At 40.6% G+C, this 20,775-nt stretch overlaps 1 protein-coding gene across 1 annotated transcript in view; it reads right to left on the bottom strand.

Annotated features, from left to right (window-relative positions):
• Positions 1-9,510: 9,510 nt before the first annotated feature.
• KAT6A (lysine acetyltransferase 6A) overlaps positions 9,511-20,775 on the bottom strand; it is a 121,605-nt gene continuing 110,340 nt past the window's right edge. Inside the window, exons 15-17 of the mRNA XM_025394318.1 lie at positions 19,523-20,125; positions 15,975-16,287; positions 9,511-13,609 (exon numbers count right to left, since the gene is read on the bottom strand). Coding sequence (XP_025250103.1) covers positions 10,950-13,609; positions 15,975-16,287; positions 19,523-20,125 — 3,576 coding nt within the window. The 3' untranslated portion in view covers positions 9,511-10,949. The remainder of the gene's footprint in view (positions 13,610-15,974; positions 16,288-19,522; positions 20,126-20,775) is intronic.

Below are 20,775 nucleotides of genomic sequence, written 5' to 3' on the forward strand. Positions count from 1 at the left end.
TTTTTTTGTTCTCCATTTGCTTGGTAGATCTTCCTCCATCCCTTTATTTTGAGCCTATGTATGTCTCTGCATGTGAGATGGGTCTCCTGAATACAGCAGACTGATGGGTCTTGACTCTTTATCCAGTTTGCCAGTCTGTGTGTTTTAATTGGAGCATTTAGTCCATTTACATTTAAGGTTAATATTGTTATGTGTGAACTTGATCCTGCCATTATGATATTAACTGGTTATTTTGCTCGTTAGTTGATGCAGTTTCTTCCTAGCCTCGATGGTCTTTACATTTTGGCATGTTTTTGCAATGGCTGGTACTGGTTGTTCCTTTCCATGTTTAGTGCTTCCTTCAGGGTCTCTTGTAAGGCAGACCTGGTGGTGACAAAATCTCTAAGCTTTTGCTTATCTGTAAAGGATTTTATTTCTCCTTCACTTATGAAACTTAGTTTGGCTGGATATGAAATTCTGGGTTTAAACTTCTTTTCTTTAAGAATGCTGAATATTGGCCCCCACTCTCTTCTGGCTTGTAGAGTTTCTGCCGAGAGATCTGCTGTTAGTCTGATGGGCTTCCCTTTGTGGGTAACCCGACCTTTCTCTTTGGCTGCCCTTAAGATTTTTTCCTTCATTTCAACTTTGGTGAATCTGGCAATTGTGTGTCTTGGAGTTGCTCTTCTCGAGGAGTATCTTTGTGGTGTTCTCTGTATTTCCTGGATTTGAATGTTGGCCTGCCCTACTAGGTTGGGGAAGTTCTCCTGGATGATATCCTGAAGAGTGTTTTCCAGCTTGGTTCCATTTTCCCCCTCACTTTCAGGCACCCCAATCAGACGTAGATTTAGTCTTTTTACATAATCCCATACTTCTTGCAGGCTTTGTTCATTTCTTTTTCTTCTTTTTTCTTTAGGTTTCTCTTCTCGCTTCATTTCATTCATTTGATCCTCAATCGTTGATACTCTTTCTTCCACTTGATCGAGTCGGTTACTGAACCTTGTGCATTTGTCGCGTATTTCTCGTGTCATGGTTTTCATCTCTGTCCATTCGTTTATGGCCTTCTCTGCATTAATTATTCTGGTTATCAATTCTTCCACTCTTTTTTCAAGCTTTTTAGTTTCTTTGCGCTGGGTACATAATTCCTCCTTTAGCTCTGAGAAGTTTGATGGACTGAAGCCTTCTTCTCTCATCTCCTCAAAGTCATTCTCCGTCCAGCTTTGATCCGTTGCTGGTGATGAGCTGCATTCCTTTGGAGGGGGGAGATGCGCTCTTATTTTTTGAATTTCCAGCTTTTCTGCCCTGCTTTTTCCCCGTCTTTGTGGTTTTATCTGCCTCTGGTCTTTGATGATGGTGACGTACTGATGGGGTTTTGGTGTGGGTGTCCTTCCTGTTTGTTAGTTTTCCTTCTAACAGTCAGGACCCTCAGCTGTAGGTCTGTTGGAGATTGCTTGAGGTCCACTCCAGACCCTGTTTGCCTGGGTGTCAGCAGCAGAGGCTGCAGAAGATAGAATACTGCTGAACAGCAAGTGTACCTGTCTGATTTTTGCTTTGGAAGCTTCCTCTCAGGGGTGTACTCCACCGTGTGAGGTGTGGGGTGTCGGTCTGCCCCTAGTGGAGGATGTCTCCCAGTTAGGCTACTCAGGGGTCAGGGACCCACTTGAGCAGGCAGTCTGTCCGTTCTCAGATCTCAACCTCCGTGTTGGGAGATCCACTGCTCTCTTCAAAGCTGTCAGAGTCGCTTGCGTCTGCAGAGGTTTCAGCTGCTTTGTTGTTGTTGTTGTTGTTGTTGTTGTTGTTTAGCTGTGCCCTGTCCCCAGAGGTGGAGTCTACAGAGACTGGCAGGCCTCCTTGAACTGCTGTGAGCTCCACCCAGTTCGATCTTCCCAGGGCTTTGTTTACCTACTTAAGCCTCAGCAATGGCGGGCGCCCCTCCCCCAGCCTCGTGGCTGCCTTGCGGTTAGATCGCAGACTGCTGTGCTAGCAATGAGGAAGGCTCCGTGGGCGTGGGACCCTCCCGGCCAGGTGTGGGATATAATCTCCTGGTGTGCCCGTTTGCTTAAAGCGCAGTATTAGGGTGGGAGTTACCCGATTTTCCAGGTGTTGTGTGTTTCAGTTCCCCTGGCTAGGAAAAGGGATTCCCTTCCCCCTTGCACTTCCCAGGTGAGGTGATGCCTCACCCTGCTTCAGCTCTTGCTGGTCGGGCTGCAACAGCTGACCAGCACCGATTGTCCGGCACTCCCCAGTGAGATGAACCCAGTACCTCAGTTGATAATGCAGAAATCACCTGTCTTCTGTGTCAGTCGCGCTGGGAGCTGGAGACTGGAGCTGTTCCTATTTGGCCATCTTGCTCCGCCTCTCAGTTTTTGTATTTTTTTAACTTTTGTTTTTCTTATGTTTTTGATGTTTCTCTTATAAACAACATATAAGATTTTTAAGCTTTTTCTAATAATCTGTGTCATTTAATTGGAATATTTAGTCCATTTACAAATCACTTGATTACTGATATATTTGGGTTTAAGTCTATTTATAATAGGTTTTCTATTTACATGTCTTTGTCTTTTCTCTCCTTTGTTCCCTTCAGATTATTTTTTACATTTTATCATTCCATTTTCTCCTTGTATTATTTTGGAAGTTACACACTGTTTCTGTTCTTTTAGTGATTACCCTGGAAATTAAAATATGTGTCTTTCAAAAAAAGTATCTTTCTCAGTAATATTAATCAAGACATTGGAAAGACACTGAAGCACTTTAATTCCATTTATCCCTTCCGAATTGATATGAAATTATCTTGTGTTTAATTATATGCAATGCATGTGTGTATGAGAGAGAAAAATCATGTGTTTCCAATAATGCAGAAAAAGTGTTTGATAAAATTCAACATCCTTTTATGATAAACACTCTTAGGAAACTAGGAATTGAATGGATAGTTTTTCATCTGATTAAGGGTATGCCTGCTCTAATGACTTCAACACTGTACTGAGCCAGTGTTGTAAGACCAAAATATATATATATATATTATGTTCAATGAATGGAAGAATCAATACTGTTGTCAATTTTCATTAAATTGATTTTTAGAATAAATGCAATCAAAATAAAATGTCAATATGATCATTTAGGAATCTAATACATTAATTCTAAAAATATATGGACATACACAAAGCCTAGAAGGGTCAATCACTTCTGAAGAAGAAAAACAACTTAGGAGGAGGACTTGCTTTACTTAATATGAAGATTTATTTTGTAGCTACAGTAATCAAGCCAGAATAGACATAGAGATCAATGAAGCAGAATAAATCGTCCAGAAATAGGCTGATGCGTATATAGACACTTGACATAGAGCAGTGGAGAAAGAATGAGTGCTGTCAGAACTGTGTCTCCATATGAGGAAAAAATGAAACTGGTCCCTACCTCATACCATGAACAAAAATCAATTTCAGATATATTAAAGATTTAACGATGTAAGCAAAATAATGAAGCTGTTAGAAACTAGAGAATATCAGATAAAATCATTATAATCTCAGAGTAGGGAAAGATTTCCCAACCCACACAGAAAAAAGCTCTACCCATAAAGGAAGATATTATTGAACTTGGAACACATTAAAAACTTATGTTCATCAAAAGATATCCTTAAAGTGAAAGGGCAAGTCCCAGAATGGCAGAAGATATGTGTAACATATGTAACTGACCAAAAACTCTTATTCAAAGTATATAAAGTACTCCTATAAATAAGAAAAAGGCAATTCAATAACGATCCAGGCACAAGACTTAAACACACTCTTCACAAATGAGGAACCTCAAATAGCCAATAAGCATATGAAAAGGTACTCAACCTCATTAGTAATCAGAGAAATGCAAAAGAAAATCACAGAGATTCCACTACACACACACACCAGACTGGCAGAAATTGAAATATTTGAAAATATCAAGTATTGACAAGAACGTGGAATAACAAGAACTCTCATACACAGCTGATGGGGGCTAAAAGGAAGAAATTGAATGGTTACTTTTGAGCTTGGCATTAGGTGGTGCAGCTGGAGTTACGCCTGCCTTACCATCCAGCAATTCCCCTTTTAGGAGCATACCTATGAGCAATGTCTGCAAATGTGCACCAGATGCATGTGGGATTAAACACAGCAGCATCATTGGTAATAACCCAAACTGAAACCTATGTATTTGACAACTTTAGAATGTATAAACACATTTTCTGTAGTCATATAATAGAATATTATACAGTAGTTAAAATAAATGAACTACAGCAACATCCAACTTCATAAACAAATCTCACAAACATCTCATAAACAAAATCTCACAATCGTACAGATGCAAACTGTGTGATTCCATTTCCGTCATCTTCAAAACACGATAGAGCAAAGCTACGATGCTTAAGAATGCACACCTAGGTAGTAAGATACAAGAAAAAGATTTACCGCCTAAGCCTGTGTGGTGATTATCTCCGCTTGGGAGGGAAGACTGTGCTTAGGAAGGGCCCTCTGAGCCACAGTGGAGGGACTACTGAGCTGCTGTTCTATTTTACAGCCTGATTTATTTGCACAGAGGTATTCACTTTAGACAAATGCATTCAGCTACATATGTTTTATTGACTTTTCTGTATGTGCTTTATTTTCACAATAACAAGGGGTTTTAAAAAGATGTAAGGGAATCAAGTCCCTCTATTGCATGAGCATTTTCATGTCTTTGCGTGACACCTGAGGCTGCAGAGGAAAGCAGTTTAGACAGCAGCCTGCCAGCAGCAAGGCTGACCCCATGGAGCGGGGAGCCGCCTGATAGAAGCAGCACTGCAACCTGAGATCCCCGGGCAGTGACTCAGCAAAGGTGAGTGGCAGCAGCTGGCTTGGGTCTGCTTGGCTTTGTATTCCTCTGTTCTTTTTATTGAACTACTTCCCTGGCCTTTAAAGTTGTTCTTGCAGTATTCCATATTATTCAGCTTTCAGATTTACAACTTTCAGTCATCCTTTGAGGATGTCAGGTTAGGAGTTCTAGTTAATTTTAGCTGTTTTCTCTAAACAGGAAGTAAGACAAACTTCTTTGAAAGCATGTAATCATCCCATTTTGCAAGAAGTCCTTGCCTTTAGTAAAGTCTTAATCACTGTCTCTTTGTCAATGTTTTCATTTTCTTTGGAAAACTATGATCAAATTCAACCATTTTGATGTAATTGACTACAATTGCTTTATTAACCTTCATTTACAAAGAAAACCATAGCATTTGGAAAGGCTGAGGTGGGAGGATCACTTGAGCCCAAGAGGTCGAGGCTGCAGTGAGCTGTGATAGTGCCACTGCACTCCAGCCTGGGTGACAGAGTCAGACTCTGTCTCAAGAAAAAAGAAAGAAAAGAAAAAAAGAAAAAAATTAAATCAAGCAATTTTACTAAATGTAACACATCAATTAAACCAGTAAAACTTGCTTGTACATGGGACAGAGCCTCAGTCTTAGCAAGGAAATTGTGTATGAACGTTTTTCTTTACTTTGTTCACAACAGACTTTAAACTCAGGATACCAATTTAAAGGTTTTATATAAAACTTTTAAAATATTAAGATTCTGGGGCTCAAAAAGCTCTTTAAGGCCAATTTTAATGAGAGGTGATTTGAATGACTCATGTCTTCCAACATTAAGTAGATGTTCATTTTTCAATGCATATTAATAGAAATTCCAATTAAATGCACCAGCTCTAAAGTGAAACATTGGTGTGCACTTGAAGCACAGGCGACAGCTGACGTTGGTTCATCATGCTTATCTTACCGGCTCATCAGTTCATCATGCTTACCTTACTGGCACATCTTTGTGCATGTATAAACTAAGAACAGTTAAAAATGAACTCACCATCCCAGAGAACACATTCACTATTTCTTTTTTGAAATGGCTTAAATGTGACTTTCAGAAATGTCTATTTAGTAAAAAGTTAAATGTTAGAACATTTTCTCCTTGAAATAACAAGAATGTGTATTTCACACTCACAAAGTTTGTTTGTTAATAGCCACAGGAAAACATTCCCTATGACTATCTCTGTCTAGGGCTTTAAAAGACTTCAAAAACCAAAGTCCATCATATCTCAAGTTTTCCTTATTTTAGGCAAAAATGACAGCTGCCACCCTTTTGAGGCTTTATGCAATTGGTATACCAGTATGTAGGCTCCTTACTAACATAGCTAAAAATCTCCATGAAGCCCCATCTGTAGCTGTCATTCTGGAAAGAAAATCTATGGGTCTATGTTGTGTTACGTAATCATATCAATTTACATAACAAACCCATCCTGCCCACTAACAGAAACTTATTAGCAAAAATGGGTTGGGTTTTGTTCTGGGGACTGTAGGCTTTTACTTGGATGACCATGCTCAAGAATTCAGACACGACCGGGCGCAGTGGCTCATGCCTGTAATCCTAGCACTTTGGGAGGCTGATCATGAGGTCAGGAGATCCAGACCATCCTGGTTAACATGGTGAAACCCCACCTCTACTAAAAACACAAAAAAATCAGCTGGGCGTGGGGGCAGGCGCCCGTAGTCACAGCTACTCAGGAGGCTGAGGCAGGAGAATGGCATGAATCCAGGAGGCAGAGCCTGCAGTGAGCCAAGATCCTGCCACTGCACTCCAGCCTGGGCGACAGAGCAAGACTCCGTCTTGGAAAAAAAAAAAATAATTCCAGACACTTGCCAACACTAAAAATGTTACTCTAAATTATATTTTGAGTTTACAGGAATCATTCAAATTTTTAGATTTCTTGAATATCACATCAATAAGAAGTAGAGCTCCTTTTCCCCACCACTCATCATAAGGATCCTGGATACTCTGTTCTGCCAAAGATAGCAATTTTTGTTTCTTTCACTATTCCTTTCAATTACCATCACCATTGACCCACATCTTGTACATTATGAACTAAAGGAAGGAATATGATGAAAATCACCACACTGCCTGAGCTGTGATTTGGATAAGCTGAAATAATTTTCACCTGAAGAGCTGGAATTGTGAGGCTGCCAAGACTCTGGTGTTCAGGGAGTTCATACAGGTGCCACCATGCTACAAAGGAAGCCAAGCACCACCTAAAGTGCCCAGAAAGGCTTTAAAAGAATGGGATTCCTGGTGCTCTAGTTTCTGAATGTTCGACAATAGGTTGGTGGACTAGGGCTCTCAGTATCACACACATTGACTGTGTGTCACTTCATTTTCCTCCCCCATCTACTCTCTGCAGGATGTGGACAGACAACAAAGAAATAGGAACACCTCCCCTACTCTGAACAATTCATTCGTTCCATGGGATTATATAATTCAAATTTCACTTAAATGCAATATATAGTAAATATATTCATATATGCTTTTTGAAAGTCTAGAATACGGTCTTTGGCTACATTCTCTTATACTGAAAAAACAGAATTGCTTTATGTTGAAATTACTTTAAGCAATACTTTTCAGTAGCAAGGCAAGAATGTTTTCAAGACAATCCACTAGTAACTGCATAGCACAGTGACACAGCCTGTGTCCAAATAAAGGTTATGTAAGCCAGCCAAGAAATCAAGGGACACAAACCATTCGAGATGACATGACTATACAGAACAAATGTCTGCTATAGGTAATGTCATGTACAGTTCCTCAACTCCTCAGTGTGCGACGAAGTGTGGAGGCCGCTAAAACTTGAATCTGCCTTAGTGCCTACCGCCAGAAACTAAGGCCAATTTCCCATCTAATTTTCTGGACTCTGCCTCCTGTCCACAATTCTAAATGATGAGAGGCAAACACAACCCAAAAGAGAACACTAAAAAGTAGTCAGTGTTCAGAGCCTTGAATTCTGGCAAAACGAGAATGACAAATCTTCCTAGATTACCCAATTAGGTAAAATGAAATGAGAAAAAAAAAAAAAAAAAAACGCTTTCCTTTAAAAATACTGTTACATTATAAAATAAGATCTATAAAAATTACTCCTCCAATTTATCACAAGTCTAGGAGCTACTTGTTATTGCAATTGCTTTTTTGGGGGAAGCCCAGGGGACGGGAATTAAAATCCCTTTAGAAGCTTTTCATATGAATGCCCCTACAAAATCCAAAGTAGGGTTACTCTGCCATGTTCTTTGGAAATGGAAAACCCATCCATATTGTTGGCATTTAAACACAGACATAAATGAAAACCAGAATTTCAAAGCAAGGCCATGGACTTGCACTTCTATAATGGAGAGGGAAATGAAAAGGCTAATGTTTATAGGTCTCTGGGTGTAGAACAAGAAATGAAGAGTTCTGACATTCTGGGAAGGGAGAAAAACTCCACATGCAAGACAGACATCCAAAATGGCTCAACATAATTTATTTTTTATGTTAAAATGTACAGAGTTCTTTTGAAAGTACTTGCTAGAAAGGGGAAAAAAAGATATTACATACAAGGAGAGGAAGGGAGGCCGGCTGGCCCAGGAGCGCGTGACATGGAGAGATACAAAGGCATCTAGGCACCCCTTCCCCTTAGCTTACAAGTCACCAGGAACAAAGTACAAAGAGGTTACAAAACAGGAAAAGCAAATATAAACAGACAGGATAGACGTGGCTTCCTTTGTACATGCGGCTTTTAGAGGCATCTGGAGCTCTATTCACACACGCTAGAGATCTCTTTAAAGAGAATTTTTATCTTTCTTAAAATAGTTTTTAATATTCTACAACAAAGATAAAAAATTTTAAAGATGGAATGAAATGAAAAAGCTCTCATTTTAAAAGGCATCAAAGTCACTAACAGTGAGTTTTTAAATTTATTTTTTAGAAGATTACCCAAGTTATCTTGCTAAAAATACATTTTTTTTAAACAGAAGTGAAAAAATGACAGGTACCAATATTACTGTGTTGGATAATTTCTTTTATAATATAGAAAAGAACATTTTTTTCTACAATAGTTCTACAGTCACAAAGAGGCTTGTGGAAAAGGGAGCTGCCCGATTGAATTTTTTTTAAAGAAACAAAACCAAACAACCGCAAACCAACATAAACTGAATTCACGGCCCTCATTTCAACAGCTTCTCCTTCTGCCTTGACCCACCCTCCTCCCAATATACCTCCCTCCCGACCCACCCCGTCCCCACCCCAACCAGGAAGCAATGACACAGCTGAAAATGTAGGGCGAGGGCAGCACAGTGCACTTTTCTACATAGATGACTGGGAACTGGAATAGTATATACAGAGAAACTGGGTCCTACACAGCCTTGCACATGCTCAGAGTTGAGAGTGGGAAGATGTGGAATTCTGCCTGTTTCTACCTAGCACGCTTGAGAAAATCAATTAAAGTGTATAAAAAAACCAACAAACCTGTGCATTTGAAAAAAGTTAATGCCTAATTAGTACTTTAAAAATTTATCTATATAAAATGTACAAATAAAGGAGAGAATTTAATGCTTACAGATATTTCTTTAAGCAGTACTTCCCCCTTTTGGATATTTGACTGCACATACCAAATGGTATAATAGTTTCCATCTTCTAATGATGGAATATATATATATATATATACACACACACACACACACATATATATATATATATATTTTTACCTATCCCTGGAGCAAGTAAAAGGAAGAGAATGGGCGAACTAGTTGCACGAGAGAAAAACAGAAGGGAGTTGGGAGCAACACATGAACCTGCGTTATAACATCCTGCTGTCCAGATCTGCCCTACTGTGCTGGTGGTCGGTCTGTCCCTCTTCTCATTAGCCACTCACAGGAGAGGTGCTTGTGCACTCTGATTCACAGGGGATGAACTCAAGACCTCAAAAGACAGACAAAAACTAGAGGTACGTATCATTTAAATAGCTATGAAACTCACACTGTGATCTCCCTTCTGATACGCATTTGCGCCATCTCTTCCAACATAAAAATAAACAGTGTCAATGGTTTGTCAGTTATTTTTCAAATCACTAAAATGTACAGTCATCCACCAACATTTTAAGAAAGAACGTTAAGAGGCAAATCACTGGGGACTGCTATTTGAGTTTTATCAAAGGCTCAAGCATCAAGACCCTCAGTTAGCATTTCAAAGTACATACTAGAAACAAGAGGCTAGGTGGCGTGTGTGCGTTATGGCTGATTCACCAGGTGGTAAAAAACAAGAGGTTAATCTCCTCTTTTTGATTGTTAATTGACCATCTCTATTCCTCCAAAGGCTGGATTTGGATTGCAAACAGCTTTTCTCTGAGATTCTGCTGTTAATTGAGACTTACAGTATTTTTGTGTCTCTGAGTGCTGAGTGGGAGTATTTTTAAAAAGAAGAAAATTATATTACACTTGATTCAAGAACAAAGATTTCAATGAAGTCCGTCTATAAAGAAACATTCTTGGGGAAGGGTTTCAAGAGGTGTGTGTGTGTGGGGAGTGGAGGGGATTTTAAAAGGAGAAGCATTTTCCTGCCTCACTTTATTAATAATAATAATAATAATATTAACAATAATAATAAGTTTAAGGAGCTTGGGTTGTTCTCCATGTCCCCGTCCAAGTCTCCCCTAAGTGCCTCCTGCTGGAATGAAGTAGGAAATGAAAGGTTGGGTTTGGAGGAAAGGGTCTGGTTAACCCTTGAGATGTATATAACATTTAAAAATGACAACACTGGGAGCTGCAAACAGTGAGGGGAAACATACATTTTAAAATAAAGATAATTCACTTTTACACAAATTCTGTCCATGTGGTATGTAAAGAAAGTAAGGCTCTTTTTAATTACGAAAAGATTTTGTGCATGTTTCCCCATCCCCAAATCCATTTTTAGATGAGTTCTACTGTAAAATGTTCAAGATTGTGAAGAAAACCAAAACCCAGAACAAAATGAACCCAAAAAAAGAGAAGATCAGGTTTTCTAAAAAATAAAATAAACCAAAGAAAAATTCCTCTAAATCTACAGCAATATTTTAACTGGAAAAAGGTCCATTTTTCTCTGGTTTGTCAGTATAAAAGGTTCCTTTATTTATATATATTTAAGTTTTTGATTGCAAGTCCATCTTGCTCATCTTCTCATGTAAGGTCCATTGAGTGACTGCTTGGGCACGCCAGCAGCGTTCATGTAGCTGTGATGGGAGGGGCCCGTGTACATCATGTTCCCATGAGGGTTTGGCTGCATAGGCTGCTGGGTATAGGCCTGGCTCCCCATCATTCCCATCTGCATCTGCATAGGATACTGTGCTGTCTGGTTCATGTAGGCAGGGTTACTATGGTAACTGCTGTTCATCATGGGCTGTGTCATTCGATAGCTGTTCATGGCATTCAAGGTGTTCATATTCATGGAATTGACATTATAGGCGGGGGTAGGCATCAGATTAACCCCCATGTTCATGCCACGCTGAACAGCCAGTGCACGAGGGCCAGCCTGCATGGCAACTGCCGACGGGCTGCGGCCATACAGCTGCTGCTGGTGAGCAGCCGCAGAGGGCAGTGGTGCAGACTTGGAGCGGATGGAAATGTGCCCCTTCACTGGCATTTGCCCTTGCAATCTCTGCGTGTGAGGAATGCCAATGTTGGTGGCAGACATGTTGCACTGGAGCAGAGGAGACGTGAGGTTCATGGTAGTGGATGCCAAGTTTGGGGGTGGCGTCATGGTGGCTTGTGCTTGAGGAGTCCCAGCTAAGGGATGAGACGGAGCCAGCTGAGCCAGTCCTGTATTGGACAGAGAAACACTGGTTGCATAGGAAGTCACAGCAGGAGAATGGCTATAAGGCATGGCATGAGGGTCCATAATGGTGTTGGTCAGCTGCTGCAGCTTGGCTAGGCTGAAGGTGGCTGATGGTTGAGAGTAGCTGCCAGCACCAAAATCCCCTGGAATCCTCTCATAGATACTTATGTTCCCAGTGCTTCCAGATTCTGGTATCTCCATGATCATAGGAGCTGGGGTGAAACTGTTATTCATACTACACTGTGACAGCGGGGGCTGCTGCTGGGGAGGGGGTGGGGGCGGAGGCTGCTGGGGCTGAGGCTGCGGCTGCTGCTGTGGCTGTTGCTGGGGTGGTGGAGGCTGTGGTGCTGGTTGTGGTTGTGGCGGCGGTGGCTGCGGCTGCTGTGGAGGTGGTGGCGGTGGCTGCTGCTGCTGGTTACTGGGAGGCCTCTCCACCACACAGCTCTGAGGTGATTTGATGCTGCAGTTGGCAGCAGGCTGGACACTGCTCTGCTGCATCATGCTGCAGCTGCTGCCCATGCTGGCCATCTGCTGAGTGACCACACAGCTGCTCTGGGTGAGGCTGCTGGAGGACGACAGCCCACCGTAGGAGCAGCTGCTTTGGGAAGAGCTGTTCCCACAGATGCTGCCGCCCATCGTGGAGTCATAACTGCTCGGGTTCTCATAGTTTTCAGTGGTGCTCTCAATGCTGCCCAGGTCACTGAAGCCGCTGTCCACCACCTGCTGAGAGTGGTCTGATACGGAAGGCACATCCATCATGGGGCTGGTCTCCATGTTCTGCATAGAGGGTGCGGACAGGGATCCTTGTTCCGGGCTGATCTGGGTGTAGCCACTCTCAAGGGCAGGCACGTTGGGACTGCTGACCGAACGGACTGACTGGCTGGGGTGAGACTGAACAGAGGAGATAGGGCTGTTATGTTCTGATGTATGACAGTCTTCAACCATGGACATCTGAGGGTCCTCGTCAGCCTGGGTATAACTCTGCAGAGTCTGACATGCTGCAAGAGTTTCCTCACAGTCCTGGTAGGCGCTCTCATGCTCATTGCTTTCTTCTTGAGTCAAAGACTGCACTGCCTGTACAGTTTCCAGATCCAGTTCACTATGAGGAATCTCTTCCTCCTCTTTTAATTCGATTAACTCTTCCTTAGTGTGGGAGTCTTCTTCGTGGTCGTCCTCAGACCCAGGCATCTGCTCTGATACCACGGACGTGTCATGGGAAGGTTGCTCCTCTTCGGAATCCAGCTCAGTTTCCTCTTTATCCTTTATCTTTTCCCTACTCTTCTGCGTATTAGCATCTAAAAAAGACTCTTGAACACCAGGCTCCTCCTTGACATCTTCCCTCGTGGGCTGTTCCTCCAGCTCCTTTTTCTTTGTGGACTCCAGGTGGCCATCATCCTCATCATCAGCATCGTGGTCATCATTCTGGGCAGTCTCTGCAGCTGCATCCTCCTCCTCCTCTGGTTCTGGCTCCTCTAATTCCTGCTGCTCCTCCTCTGACTGCCTCTGCTCCTCTGAGACACGGGGCTTCTCTTCTTCCTCCTCCACCTCGGGCTCCTTAGTTTCGGTCTCAGGACTATTGCTGCTGTCTGCTGGAGAGGCTACTGGGACTTCACTGCTGGCTGCATCCTCTTCCTCTCCCTCTTCAGCTTCTTCTGCCTCTGCTTCCATCTCCTCCTCCTTCCTCTCCTCGGTTAGGGGCATGTCTTCTTTTGGCTCAACAGTTTCTTCACTCTCCTGGATCTTGGGTCTACGTCCAGCTTTAGGAATGGGGACAACGGGCTCAATGACGCATGCTTGAGTAGAAACTGGCATGATTTCCCGACTCAACTTAAATCCTGGTTTTCGACCAGGTCTTTTCTTCCAGTGGATTGGTTTGCGACTCTTGCCTTTGGGCCATCCCTTTTTCTTTTTCAAAGGTGTGGATGTATCTGGCTCAAGAGGAGAATTCTTCACATCACGTTTTCGCAAGAGAGATACTGGCTTTAGGATAGGAGTGTCTACACAGGAAGGGAAAAAAAAAATAAAGACAGGTTACAAGGTCTTACATTTTCTAGTTCTTTCTTCTGAGACTAGCATGTACAACAGAAATGACTTTATTAATCATTACTTTTAAAAACTGCTGATTGTCTTTATTTTAAAGTTAAGAACCTACAGGATAAAACTAATTAGTGACAGTCTAAGTCACAGTGAATTGGCAGAACTATGAAAGAATCCTGGTCAGCATTATGTTATAAGACACTAGTTAGAACCAATTCAAGACTATCATCATCAGCTGCATGGCTGTGGGAAGTTACTCTATGTTTCAGTTTCTTCATCTGTAAAACGGAAATGAACTTTATAAAGAGGCAAATTAGTAGTAAGCAGTACTTTTATCAAGTTGTCTCTACTAAAAGTTACAAATTAGCTTATTTCCTCTTTTTTTTTCTGCTTGTGATTTATATTGTATCTCTGATTTTCTTAGTTTCCACAAATCATCACTTCAGGTAGTATGATGAGCCAATTACTCTAGGCCATGACTGAGCCATTGTATGTGAACAGCTGTTCAGTTAATGTTATGTTTGTATGGGAATAGCTGCAAAGCATTTATTTAGTCCTAGACAAAAACTGACATTTAGACCTAGACAAACAAGAAAAAATGAAAGCACCAATTACATTCATTAAAAATAAATTTTATATTATTAGCATTTTAAAAAAACAATGGTAAACTATACGTAACATAAAACTTAAAATTTTAACCATTTCTAAGTGTAAGTTCAATGGCATTAAGTACACTCACATTCCTCATTAATTTTTAAAGGATAAGAATACCAAGACAAGAACATGATGCGGTGGGGGCACGGCTAAAAAGAAGACACAGTTAGTAGTAGCAACTTGAAAGTCAACAAAGGAAATGGCTGCATCAGCAAAAATCTAAGTCAATGGGAACTTCATCAGGGGTACTATTTTAGCGTACAATGATCTAAGACAGAATGTAAAGTGCCAAATTTACAAAATAAATTTTTAGTTTCTTAGTTACGTATTTCAAAACATAACAAGTTAAACTTTGTAGAATCATTCATGATAGAGCAAATAACTCATTCATCTTATCACTATATTAAAAGTATTTGTTGGCCAGGTCTGTAATCCCAGCACTTTGGGAGTCCGAGGCAGGCGGATCACTTTGAGGTCAGGAGTTTGAGACCAGCCTGGCCAACATGGTGAAACTCCGTCTCTACTGAAAATACAAAAATTAGCCAGGCGTGGTGGCGTGCACCTATAATCCCAACTACTTGGGAGGCTGAGGCATGAGAATCGCTTGAACCCGGGAGGTGGAGGTTGCAGTGAGCTGACATTGTGCCACTGCACTCCAGCCTGGGTGACAGAGAGAGACTGCATCTCAAAAAAAATAATTTAAAAAAAAGTATTTGTTATATAGACAATATGAGAATGGAGGAAATGCAAGTTTATCTTCTAGACTTGAAACTGAATTTTTAAAAGAATTAAAAAGTTCAAATAGTTAATGTATAAAAGCTAAAGGTTTATGTACCAAGACTGGACAAACAGATTTCTTCAAATTTACCCAACAAAGTAAAAAAGCTCATTCTGAGCCCACGGGAGATAAACACTCTGCAGATGCAGACAGCATGACACACCGGGAAAACTTTAGGCTAGGGTGAAAAAGACTTGTTTCTGACCTGGCTCATATATATGAGAGCTAGTTTCAGTATCTCTAGAGAAGAAATGACAACTAGGCTACTTTAAAAGTAAATAGTTGGATTTGTATCTACACTATAAAATGTATTTTGAGTTATTGTTACCATTTGTGAGAAATTTACTACTAGTTGGGTAAGACACATTAGAGAAACAATTCAGGAAAGACTCCTGAACAGATCTGACACAAGTTCTCATTTACATGAATCTGCTCTTTCTGGAGAATTGTCTTCTTAGCATTCACTCATTTAACACTACTTACTGAGCACCTGGCTTAAGCACTTAGCATACAACAATGAGCAAAACAGATTAGGTCTAGAGAATGCACATTCTAGGGAAGGGTTACTACATCTTCCTGATGCTGAGTCCAACTCTCCCATTAACTAAAGATTCTGATAAAGGCTTAGAAAGCATTAGGCAAAAAAGAACAGTTGCCTAATTGTAAGATATTTTCTGCAGAGGCAAATTAATACAGGTTCTGAGTTGAAGGGAAAACACATTTAAAAATCAGCATGGATATACTTGATACAACTTTTTAGAGACTGCCAAATGTTCCTTTTCTTGCTTAGTGGGTTGTGTTCATTTTTTAGCCTTTTTACTGAAGGTCTGTCACTGCTACTGCTGTATATCTGAAGATGATAATCCACAGTAAGTGAGTTCTGTAAAACATACCATCAGCATCATCTGACTCTTCATCATCATCTTCATCTTTAGACTTCCTCTTAGAAGAGGACTGACACCTGAGTACATCCTGCGAAGACAAACAGTGGAAGTATTCTCTAGGGAAAAGTTCATTTTCATCCTCTTCCTCCTCTTCTTCATCGATCTCAAATGTGGGTTCTAATCTTGGCATTGGCCTCTCGGAGTCAGAATCTTCAAAAGGTTCATCTAACACTTCAGTGGTCTCAGAAATAGTTTCCGTGACTACACTGCTATTGTGGTGTTTGCGCTTTCGGACTCTCCTCCTTCGGTGGAGAAATGGTTTCTGTTTAATAGAGAAAGCAAGTATTTACAGTTAGGAACACTATCCTTTCTATTAATAACACGAAAACAGTTTTAAAACCAAATAGAATTAGCACATATAAAATGAGGATGTTGTTTGCCAAAAAATATTTTGAATATTATTTCAAAATACTATAGTAAGATAATATACTTATTATACATACAAAGGTGTTAGGCAACTGAACACAACTTTGTAAAACAACAGGCAGCCATCTCCAAATAGCAGACATTATAATTCTCTTAATAGTTCAGTTAAATTTAGCACCCTAGAGAGTTGCCTATTTTAATACTGAAATGACCCAGAGGCTAATCCCTTAACTTTTCCTTAAGAGCAAAAGAGAAATAAAAACACTTTGTCTTACAGCACTACTGTGAAGGTTTGCAGAACTATCAGTAAAGTTGTATGCCATTTTCATGAACTACTCAATAAAAAGTTGTGGAATGTAGAAATATGGGGCTGAAATGTATTTACTCAGTGAAATATTTCAAAAGTAAAATAAATCTGTTACTGAAATTTGGGCACACTGAGCACAACTTTGCACTGGACTGACCAAGTAGCTTAAATTATACAACTAAGATCACAAAATAAGAGAGGATGCCCCAGAGATGATCTAATCCAATCCCTTCATTCTACAGAAGTCAGAAAGGCTATAACACTTGCTTAAGTTCACACATCCAGTCAAAGTATTTATGCATTAACTTCAAAATTACTTTGCATGTGAGCTTACTGCCTATTCTTTTTTTTTTTTTTTTACATGATTTGTTTTACTTCATAAATTGGCAATATAAGCGGTAGGATGACAAAGATCTATTCTTCATGATCATGCAATGAACAGCAGAGTTAGTCAATGTTCAACTTTTCTCTGCTTCAAACTTACTAGTCCCAATTGAGTATGTAATTTTCAAATTAGATTAGAAATGGCCTGGTCCTTGGAGAAATGGCTGATTCTAGGACTAGGGCATGAAATATACAAGATGAACTTGAAGCATCTTGTAGTGCCAAAAAAGGAAATGCTTAAAACCAAACAAAAAGACTCCACAACGACAACAACAGTATACATGTTAAACACAGGAGGCCAGGCGCGGTGGCTCATACCTGTAATCCTAGCACCTTGGAGGCCAAGGCAGGTGGACTGCCTGAGCTCAGGAGTTCAAGACCAGCCTCAGCAACATAGCAAAACCCTGTCTCTATCAAAAGTACAAAAAATTAGCCAGGCGTGTTGGAACATGCCTGTAGTCCCAGCTATTCAAGAGGCTGAGGTGGGAGCATTGCTTGCATCCCAGGAGGTGGAGGTTGCAGTGAGCTGAGATCATGCCCCTCCACTCCAGCCTAGGTGACAGAGTAAGATTCCATCTGGGGGTGGGGGGGGGGGGGGGGGGAAGAAAAAGAAGCCCAAAAGGGAAACAGAAAGAGAGAAAAGAGCTCCTAATGGTCAAAACTGGAACAATTTGAGCAACAAATTTTAAAAAGTAGTAGTAGTGGATTATAAGCCGAAGTATCACGTAAATATCTGAGTCCATAATGATATAAATAAATGCTTGGACAAATAAACAGATGAGGGAGAAAGGACAAATCTCCCAAGCAGAAATTCAAATTTATGGTGAGCCTCCATTCTGAGGGGACAGAAATCTTAAGTGTGGCTATATGCACAGTGACTTTCTTCCAGTACAGGGAAAATAAAAAAGAGAAGTAGAAACCTGACAAACAATATCTTAAGCCAGGTCATCAAAGTTAACTTCAACAGGGAAAAATCATATTGATAATATCCTCATATTTGATACTTTTCTTTTTATTTTTACAGATGGGGTCTTGCTACGCAGGTTGGAGTGCAGTGGCTATTTACAGGTACAATCATTGTGCACGACAGCCTCCAGCTCAAGTGATCCTCCCACCTCAGCCTCCCAAGCAGCTAGGATTACAAGAGTGACCACTATGCACAGTTTCCCTATACATACTGATAGATATATGCCGACAGGTACCCTTTAGTTGTATGATGAGAATGGCACTTTACCTCTATTGTCTTCCTGTCAAGAATATATTACCTCATTCTAATATCACGAGGGATCATCTATAAATACCTGACCAGTCATTCTCAAAACTATGAAAGCCATCGACACTAAGGAAATTCTGAGAAACTACCAAAACCAAGAGGAACCTAAAGACACACGACTACTAAATGTAATGCGATATGCTGGGTGGGATCCTGAACAGAAAAAGGACGTTAGGGAAAACTATGGAAATCTGAATAAAGTAAGAACTCTAGTTACTGCTGTATCTACACTGGTTCAGTAACTGTGATAGATATACCACACCAACGCAAGGGATTAATAATAGAGGAAACTGGTTGGGGTATGCGAGAACTCTCTGTACTTTCTTTGCAGTAATTCTGTAAATGTAAAACTGCTCTAAAGATATTATTCTTAAAAAAAAAAAAAAAAAAAAAAAAAAAAAGATCCTGCCTTGCTTTTCAAGACCCTGTAAGGAAAGGAACGATTGTGCTGCTTTGGCTGGAAGCTGGCTGAGTGGCTCTTCCAGGGAGCGGCCTCGCTTTAGTCTGGCTGCCTCCTGGCAATGCTTAAAATCGACTTGATAGCCTGGGATGTTTCTGGTAAATGGCTTAACAGAATTCATTATCATCATCATACATTATTTAATAACTAATTGGCTATCATTATGATGGAATATAGCTTAGAAAATGTTTTTAAAGCAAGAGAGACCAAGTTAAACCACTGGAGGCATGTGTGAGAAGTGGGGCAAGTACAGAGAAAACAGCAGCACCCAAGATGAGTGACTTCACTCTGAGTACAGCAGTACTATGTTCACTTTCCAATTAATTATGTAATATTTTGGCCTCCTTTTCTAACATAAACACTTCTAATCTGTACATACTTCAAAAATATCTTTAAAGCCCCTAAAAGTCATGATTTGAACATCAAACCAGTAAGCTGAAAAAAAGTTTGTTTGCATCCCAGGAGGTGGAGCCCTTAAATAAGCTTATGATTTCTAAGTGAATTCCCATGAATCAAAGAAGTCAAACACACACATCTCAAATGCTCACTGGGAAGATCTTGAGCTACAATATATAGAGGCTTAAGGTTTATAAAGCAACACACTAGGAATTTCTAACTTATACTCTTTCAGAAGTGTAAGCTAAAACGAAAAGGTGTATGATAAACTGGAATTAGAGGAAGAGAAGACCTGGAAAGAAATGTGTTACCTTTCGCTTCAGCGTGGGCTTTGTGAGAATTGGTGGCGAGCTTGACCGAGGGCTTTCCGGCTCTTCCTCCTCCTCGCTGCTCTCACTGAAGCCCCTGAGGACAGCCCTGTCACCCTCACTGTAGCGGCGGGGCAGCCTCTCATTTCCTTCTGTTAATCTGCACTTCAGAGCCTCAGGGCTTTTCTTGAGCTGTCCTCGCCAGGGCTCAACCCCCTCACTGAGTCTTCTTTTGGGAAGGTCAGGTTTCCCATCCTGGCTTAGCTGCTCCTGAGAGGCCACCAGCTGTTCTTCACTTTCAGTGTATTGTTCCTGGGTGGCTTCTGATTTCTCCTCGCATTCTCCATATTGTTCCTGAGGAGCTGAAGACGTCTCTTCCAAGAGCAGTTTAGAATCTTTATCACCGAAGCGTTCCTGGGTTTTTCTGTTCTTCCTCCCCCAGCGGCCCCTCCGAGATGGCTGGCTATTTGCAGGAAGACTATCACGAGGAAGGACTTGTTTGTTCAAACGTGTAGAACTGACTGGAGCCGTAACTTCTGGTTTCTTTTCACTTTCTACTGAATAAGAATCTTGTTCTTTGTTCTCACAAGACACAGACTTTCCCACCTGATTTTAGAAAATAAAACAATGCTGGTTAATTTTTCAGTCTTGTTTGCTTACATTTACCTATTCTGACCTTTTAAGTACTGAGAGAAGAAAAGAAAACTGAGCTTTAAAAAGAAAATGATCAATTATTTAACATGGATATTTCCTGTTTCAGCACTGTTTTAAATTCTATATATGCATTATTCATTTAATCTCCCCAACAATCATATGGAGAATTACCACTACATCTCCACTTTACAAATGAGGTGTGTGGGGTACAAAAAAATTTAAGTAATCTACCCCAGATCACGCAAGAACAAGTGAAGATACTGGGATAGAAAGCCTGGCAGTCTGACTCTAGAGCCTGTGCTCTGAACCTTTCTGCAGTAGCACCCTCAATAAGCAAAGGGAATATTATTGTTCTTTTAAATGTTAAATGAGATTGTTTAATAAAATTTCTCAGAAATAAAAATTTGTAAACAGGGTGGAGGAGACAGGATCTTGGGACACATGACATGGGCAAGAGGAAGGAGGCATTTGAGAAATATGAAAGAAAATTTATGTAATTTAAAAATTTACTTTTATTCAGAATAATTTCATTTTGAAAATTAAACTGCACTAAAGAGGGGCATGGGATTTTTTATGTTTATTAAAGGACACAGGTGTTGAAA

Source organism: Theropithecus gelada, chromosome 8 (genome assembly GCF_003255815.1).
Source record: "Theropithecus gelada isolate Dixy chromosome 8, Tgel_1.0, whole genome shotgun sequence".
Lineage (NCBI taxonomy): Eukaryota > Metazoa > Chordata > Mammalia > Primates > Cercopithecidae > Theropithecus > Theropithecus gelada.